The 8,399-nt window shown below is 43.5% G+C and overlaps 1 protein-coding gene across 6 annotated transcripts in view; it reads left to right on the top strand.

Annotated features, from left to right (window-relative positions):
* mctp1a (multiple C2 domains, transmembrane 1a) overlaps positions 1-8,399 on the top strand; it is a 131,443-nt gene that overhangs the window by 28,425 nt on the left and 94,619 nt on the right. Inside the window, exon 1 of one of the 6 annotated variants that reach the window (XM_030359769.1) lies at positions 86-303. The exons of the other annotated variants lie outside the window; for them this stretch is intronic. Coding sequence (XP_030215629.1) covers positions 262-303 — 42 coding nt within the window. The 5' untranslated portion in view covers positions 86-261. Of the gene's footprint in view, positions 1-85; positions 304-8,399 lie in introns of those variants that run through there. 6 annotated transcript variants of the gene reach the window in all.

Below are 8,399 nucleotides of genomic sequence, written 5' to 3'. Positions count from 1 at the left end.
AGAGAAATATGGCGAGAGAAAGAGAGAGAGGGGTGTGGGGAGGGAGGAGAGTGAGGTAGAAATAAGAGTAGAGAGATGTGGAGGGTGCGCATACATAGGCATAGTGGGTCTGGGAGAGCGGCTGTATCGTGTAGAGTCTCTCCCTCTCTCTCTGTCACTCTCCCTCTGAGTACAGGCTACCCGTGACCAGATGTTCAGTTGCATCCCGGTGGAGGTTAGTGTTGCCTGTGTAAGACGGTGAGCCGGCGACCCGTTGTCCGGATGTTAACGCTGCCTCTCTCAGCTGTGGGACGAAGCCTGACTGTAGGTACACACACCACACATGCACACGGACGCACATGCACACATATGCACTCACTCGCACAAATGCACAAACATGCACACAAGCTCGATCATGCACATACACGCACACTCACATATGCACGCACAGACATCAACACATGTGCACAGACGCACACACATCCAGCCACTGCTTCTGTAGTATTTTCTGTTTTTCTTGCCGGCTGGTTTTCACTTATTTCACGGTCCGATTATTTCAGTCATTCAACGCTGTCCTTCAAGCCTAATGCTTAACGTTGTGTTTTCTTTTTTGTCTCCGTTCTGCCCTTTTGCCGTTCACAGAGAAAGTAAAGTGTGATTTTTGTTCTTGTTAATTGTCGTTCAAGACACCTGAGATGTTAAAGAGAGTTGAAACAAAGTGGCTCCCGTTGTTCTCCATGTATGACAGCCCCCGTTTTCATTCTCCTGACATTTCATAACCACTCTTGCACTGCCTCATACTTTGCATCAGGCGCGTTGGGCGTGCTCTCTGCTGGTGCAGGTGTGTGTTCAGGAGTGTGCGTGTGTGCATGTGCGCTGGTGATTGTGTGTAGGAGGCTGTTTGCATGTGCGCGGCATAACCATGTGCATCTCCGGTTACAAATAATTTGGAATTTATCTTGTCGCAGCACTGAAATGGAGACCGAGAGAAAAATATGAATGGAGGATAGAGGAAGAGACCAGGGGAATGAGAGAGATCGAGATGGCTAGAGAAATAAATTCAATAACAATAGGTATCCACAGACACTCTGTGAATACCACAAAGGAGAACAAAATGAATCATGGTTATTGATTAGATAATCAATGAAAATGTGAGTAAAGTAGAAATTGCTTCGGGGTTAACTCTTAAAACCATTAGCAGGCTTTACACAATAATAACGAGGAGAAGGATGAACTTTCAGCCCTTCTTTAGGCAGTGGTCAACAACGGACCACCAACACAGGACAGCCTTGTGGTGGAGGGGGTTCAGGAGAAGAGTTAGCATGGCGGGCTCTGAGCAGGCTAGCGTTGAAGGTCCACCTTGTCGTTGCCTTGTGTTTCCACTGACTGCTTCCTCCCTCCCGTTTTTCGGTTATTTTGTTTCCCGATTTTGCGTCAAGACGGCAAACATACAATGTACTATGTACAATGTACAAAGAAAACCGCAGGACAACTGTATTGGAGGAAGAGCCTGTCTGGGAGGGTTGGGCGGGGGGCGGGAGTGCTGCAGGGGAAGGGAGGGAGGAGTGGGAGGAAGAGGCTCAAAGTGATCTTTTCTTCCAGGAAGAAAAGAAGAACTAAAATGAAACCAAAAACAAGTGTTTTTTTGTCTTTGAAAGCCATGGAGAATACCGCGCCTGGAACATAACGATGAAATGGAGAGACAAAAGGGGGGCAAGAGGAGGAGTGGATGGAGGGAGTGATTTCCTCTTGGAGCTTTGTGCCTCTCACTGTGTTGTATAAGTTCAACTTGATACCAAAGGTCTAGTGATTCAAGTAAAATGTAACCCGTTGATAACCCCTGCGGTCCATTTGTAATAGCTGAACGTATCATTCACTTGCTTGGTACATTTTAACAGACCTATACGACAATCTTCTGTGCGACCACTGCTGCCATGATGTCTTTACATGTATAATGCGGATCCTGCTCCAGTCTGGTGACTGTTGTTACGCAAACACATCGCAGTAATCAAATGGCTTCCAGAGTGACTTCCATCCATCTTAGCGTCTTCAGGCTGACTGAAGGATGTCATTTGAATGCTTACTTAACTGCTTTAACCTTTCAGTTAATACCAGGAATTCATACAGGGCAGGTACCTCCTTATCTCCTTTTAGAGGGCGAGCAAAAGGAGGAATGCTTTTTTCTGTCTGGTTCAGATAACCCTGATCACAATAACAGTAATGGCAATAGACCTCTGAGGAATAAGTCTCGCCTCCGATGCCCCTGTTCCCTCGTTCAAATGTCTCTGGGAAAGAACGTGGCGTTTTGGAATGATCATACATAACAAACTCTGTAGGTGGCAAAGAAGTAAAAGCTGCGTCACGTTTTCAAACTAGACACTTTTTCCATCTAGTTTCCACTGTAGTTTTGGATTGTCGGTGCCGTTAAAGTAGCAATAATAATCGTTGACTACTTTAGCGGCGCTGACAATCCTAAAACCCAGGCGAAGCTAGATGGCAAAAAGTGTGTAGTTCAAAATGTGACGCAGCTTTTACTTTTTCACCACCTACAGAGTTTGTCAGGTACGATCATTCAAAAACCCCGTGTTATCTCCCATAGACATTTGACCGAGGAAACCGGAGCCTCGGAGGCTTGACTTATTCTTCAGAGGTCTATGTAAAGTATTCATGTCTGACGCTCCAATGTGCCTGCACACACACACACACACCACACAAATACACACATACACACACACAGGGGTTTTATAAGTACACAAAAAGCACATGCACACAGGTATGCACACACACAGACACACACACACACACTTGCACACACACTGACTGACAGACGGTCAGACGGACGGAAACACCTAGAGAGACAACGTCTTCTTCCCTTAAGCTCACTGGCCGTCCTGACTTCAGCCAGTTTGGATACATGACCCTACATCCATTGTCTCCTAATTGGAGCTAGCTCCGCTCCTCTCTTCCCTCCTGTTCCTCCAGCCCTTGTCGTTCTCCTGTGTACCTGTCTCCCATCCTTCAGTCCTGTCGGCTGGGGGGATGAGCAGAGAGCGATACGGGCCGGCTGCTGTTACCGCTGCCGACATCCTACCGGTTCTAAATATATATTTTAAGGTTCATCAGAAAGTTATGTAATTCCGGTTAAACGCTGTATCAGAAACGTTCATATAAGATGTGGTTCACTCACACATTTCCTCAACAGGGTCTTGTGGTCCGCTTCTAAAATGGAGGAGCCAGTCTCCTCTCCTGAGATACCCTAGAAGCACTAGCGCAAGCACTTTTATTCACTCGAATAGACAGCCCTAATCATTACGCTCCAAGGACTGTACGTTTTATATTGCTTGATTTAGTTTTGGATCAATACATGTTGTTCGATCAGTGTTAAAATGATTTGAATAAGGGCATTTGCAGATGAGTGACTGAAAGTACAGTGTCTAATCTGCGCTATCTACTTCTTGGCTGGAAGCCAGGGGAACGCTGGCAGTTGAACAATAGAACAGAATTGAAGAGCTGAATCCAATAACATCCAATAGGTTTACAGTGAGAACGTTCTCCTGAAAGTGTATTTTTACCGAACCCTCAGTTAACTTTGCAAGAGTAATCACGTATATCGACTTATAGAGGATCTATACAAGTTATTTGGTCGATTTTGGGGGCAAAGACAAAAACAGTGTTTAGACTGTAACAGCCCACTGCAAAACATTAGGACATTCTGTATTTTCCAGTGGTTGTTAAACTTGTTTCTTATGTTAATGGGAGGAATACGTATACATGATCTGCATCATCGTCTACGAAAATGGAAATTCAGTTGAGATAAAAACCTTATGATATTGTTGAGCAGCAGTGAATGAGCAGGGGTGAATGATCAATTAGCTTACGGCCTATGTCATAACGGGCAAACTTAACCACGGTTGAAGAGTTTTATGAGCGGCGTCTTTAGGCTCATAATTCCTATTAAACAAGCCATCATAACAAGCCATGATGTCATTGTAACAGACCTCCATGAAATCATAGTTAGAGAGGGCCTTGTTTCACTTGTGATGTTTAGCATAGGCGTGCTGTGAGCAGGCTTAAACCATTGTGAGGCACGCCATTGCACTGGCGATTACTATGACTACTACAGATTTTGTATGCTTAATTTCAATTAATTAAATAAATGCAACAATGAATGATGTGCTCTCTGTTTGGGTCAGTCCTGGGGTTATTGTTGTGCTGTGTATAGGGGTGAAATCGAATCTTCAACGATTCAAAAGAACATTTAGTCAACATCGTGTTTAATAGTCTAATCGCTGCGTCTGGAATATTTTCCTTTGGGAGGGTTGAGCTGCTAAATGGGTGATTCCACATTCTTGGCTTCTGGAAGGAAAAGCCTATCATTTGTCTGTGGGTTTTGTGGGCGTGGGGAATTGACTTGTCTTCTGTGTGCAATTTGCCCTGTTATTTTTTGCTTACAATAAACGTCCTCATTGTTTGTTTGATTACCCCTTTGTGTAATGGCAGTGGCACTTTCCTTTATTTACTTTTCCATAGCCTGACAAGATACACAATATCAGAAAAAAACGTCCAAAGTTTGGAAGGTTTTTCGGAACCATTAAAGAAGGCAAAAAATGACACCATTAAAGAAGAGACAAAAAATGTCAAACTCAAACTGACAACAGCTGCTGTCCCGAGCGACTCTGTCGGTTTAAGCTAGTGCGTTTTGTCTGTTCTGCTAAATTGAATAGTGCTGTATTTGTTCTATACACTTAAACATTCATGATTTGTGACATGTTTAATCAATCAAATGCTTCCACAGTCTCTATTGATGCGTGTCTTGTCGTGACTCCCATTCAGAATCAGACACAACGGAGCTCTCCGTCTCCTCAGAAACTGGCCCCTGCTGGATTTCATAGATGTATTATATAGATGTAAATATATGTTATACCTATAATAACATCGATATATTTTATTAGCCTATATTTTCGTGTCAAATTGAACGCAGAAACTGACGTGAACTGACGCACACACTATTGTCCTATTTTGAAACAGTTCATATTTAAGTTTTAATTTGTGCCCGACTGTGCTGCGGGAAACGCTGATCAGCCAATTGATTTTTTTCAAGTGACATAAAATTGGGCATCAATGAACCGCATGTATAAAAATATAGACATGATCGATGAGTCATCGGGTTGGTGGCCGCCTGATGAATTAGAATCGACCGTGCTAAATATCAGTGTCATCTGTGCTGTGCTGTGTTGTGTTGTCTTGTATTTAGTTGTGTTGTGTTGTGTGTAGTCTAGGGAGAGACGGTGGCCGGATTAGGTGATGGTTTCAGCGGTCCTCCCCCTGGAATCTCAGTTTCTCTGTCGCCCACGCCAAGCAGGCACCTGGAGTTTCCAGAAGCCCATTCACACACGCACACTCACACACACACACACACACACACACACACGCACGCACACACACACACACACACACACACACACACACACACACACACACACACACACACACACACACAAAAACACACACACACACACACACACACACACACACACACACACACACACACATACACACACACACCCGTGCACAGACACACACAACCAAATTCAGTGGTCGAAGTTATGACCACGGGCATGCTCCCATTGTAGACTTCCTATTCATTTGACTGATGCTGTCTTTGGCTCTCTGTCTGCGTGCTCGTGCCCACAACACACTCACGTCTCTTCAACCTCTCTTTTACTTGCTCATCATTGTCTCTCTATTTCATACGCCAACTAATCTCTTCTTTCTCGTTCTTGCATGGAAAGCGATTTCAACTGAGAGGCAGGTTCGCATCGATCAATCTACCCTCCCGATTCCATTTCGTTGAACAATCTTTTACCTGGACTTCTCCGCTCTCTCTCTCTCTCTCTCTCCCTCTTCACTTGCCTCGCCCCTCTCTCTAACACGCTGTTGATGTTTTCTTCTTTCTCGTCTGAAGAGGAGTTTTCAACAGATCCTCCACTCCCAGTATAGTCTATGGGTGTTTTCAGACTTGGGTTTGATCAACCGTAACCCATTGTTTAAATTTACACTTGTTAAGATACAAAATAGAGATGTATCATAATGCTCTGCTTGATGAGGATCAGCTTGAGGAGCAAGGTCTTCTTCTTCATGCCATCTTCATGTCTCAGCGACTCAGCAGCACTATAATCACAAACTACTGAATCTTCATTTGTTTGTTTTGCTGATCAAGGAAATGCGATATGATATGTTAAACTGATTTTAGAATTTGCTCTGGTTTTTAATTAATGTTAGCGGTGTATAGCTTGTATATTTATATTTTTCTGTGTGTTGTGTTGTGGCATATGGCATGTGGCCAGTTTATCATGGCTGCGACTTATTTATTTTATATTATGTATTGGTTAATATATGAAACAGCACATGAATGGCAAATTCAGCCATGAGCGTGAAAGACATATAGACACATACTCATCTGCTTTTCATTCCTCAATCCATGGTAAAAAACCCTAATCCTTACTCTTGCAACGAGCCAGAGCAATATAAGTGATTGTAGAACAACACACACACACGAACACGCACACAAACGCACTCATGAACACATGCACGCACGCATGCACACACACATGGATGCCCCCACAAACACACAGAAAACACAATGAACAATCCTCAACGTAATCTTGCCTATGATGGGATTTAACATGAAAGACTTGACATGGCACACTCTTCCTATGATTTATAAGAAGAGACTTTAGACACACTATCCCCTGTCCACCCCCACTAAGATAAACTAAAACATTAATGTAGTTTGAGCCTGGTAGAGCCAGCCTTGGCATCTTGGGCCACTAGCTCTCTCTCTTTCCCACACGCACACGTATGCAAACACACAAACGCACGCACACATAGACAGACACACACGCACGCACGCACGTACACACACACACACACACACCACTCACTCACTCACTCACTCACTCACTCACTCACTCACTCACTCACTCACTCACTCACTCACTCACTCACTCACTCACTCACTCACTCACCCACTCACTCACTCACACACATTTCATTAGCATTATAGTGTGTAACTCTTTCACGGTAGCCCCTTGAAAGATTAGAGTGGGAGAGTGAGTTTCAGGGTTTTCAGAATTTGTTTTCCATTAGTCACAATAACGAACCAACGCTTATCAAGCTTGACAGTGACAGATAGTGATCCCATTTTGAGCCATAAAGATGAATATGAATAACTGATCATTAATCATGCAGGATTAAGTATCATGTATTGACTGCCTTTATCTTTGAGTGGACCATTCTGTAACATGGTAAGTGTGCATTCCTCTTACAGTAATTTAACCAAGCGTTTAAAAGGATAAATAATACTTAATAATTTACTGTTTTCTTTTTTTTCTTTTGCCCTGCTATTATGCGGACACAATCAATATAATTTACGTATGAAACCAAACACTATCGATTTTTCACTGGTATTACCCAGGCAATGATGCTAGCATTGCTCCTCCCTCTCATGGTAGAGCTGCAAATATGGATCATGTTCCTGGAGGGGTTGGTGCTGTACTAACTAGACTAGACTGTGGCCATCGCAGAAGATTTGTCCTTTTGATATCCTTCAATTAATTCCATCGTTAATAGAGTGAGTGAGTCAGTCGTAAGGCCTGACTCCGCTTGCAGGTGATGAGGTTTGTTCAAACGGTTTTCACATAAGGGCTGTTTTTTTTTTTTTTACGAGAAACAGATGTGGAAGATCTCCCTCTACCTCTCCCCCCCCCCCCCCCCCCCCCCTCCAATCTCTCTCGCTCTCTCCAACTCCCACTCAAGTCTCTTTATCTCCTACCCTGCCATACACAGTCTTGTATATGCAACCAGATTGAGCACTGAGTACATTTAATAGCAAAGGCAGGACCACCGTTTCCTTCTGATCCGGGGACATATTTATACAGGTTTAGATGTGGCTTCCTTATTCCTAATGTCCCCTTAAATTATTGAAAACATTGTGAGGGATCAACCGCAGGATAACGCAGGTGGGATTCAACAGGGAGGTTTGAACATGAGGTTTTGAACATGATACTAATTTTCCCAACAAAGTGAAGGCCTTCATTGTTGCTGCGTAGTCAAATGCAGTTGGTACAGGTTTCCTTTTCTTTGGAGACCCATCGAAAGCCAGCTAGTAATTTAGTAAGATATTGCGTTTCAAAGATTAGATTTTTGGGGCACCGTCAACAAAGCCAGTACTGCCTCTGGTAAGGGATGTCATTTATGCTACGAAGGAACTATAAAGTTAGCTGTTCTGGAACAAAAACCAACATTTTAGTAAATATTTTGCTGCACGTTATTGCCAACCCAATGAATTTGTATGCATGATGTATCTGGAGAAGCTGTTGCCCAGTGTGTCACCGTTTTCCTGAAACACCTCCACGTTT

Source organism: Gadus morhua, chromosome 6 (assembly GCF_902167405.1).
Source record: "Gadus morhua chromosome 6, gadMor3.0, whole genome shotgun sequence".
Classification (NCBI taxonomy): domain Eukaryota; kingdom Metazoa; phylum Chordata; class Actinopteri; order Gadiformes; family Gadidae; genus Gadus; species Gadus morhua.
The sequence above is the reverse complement of the archived record's forward strand: the minus strand, read 5'-3'. Positions and strand labels throughout refer to the sequence as shown.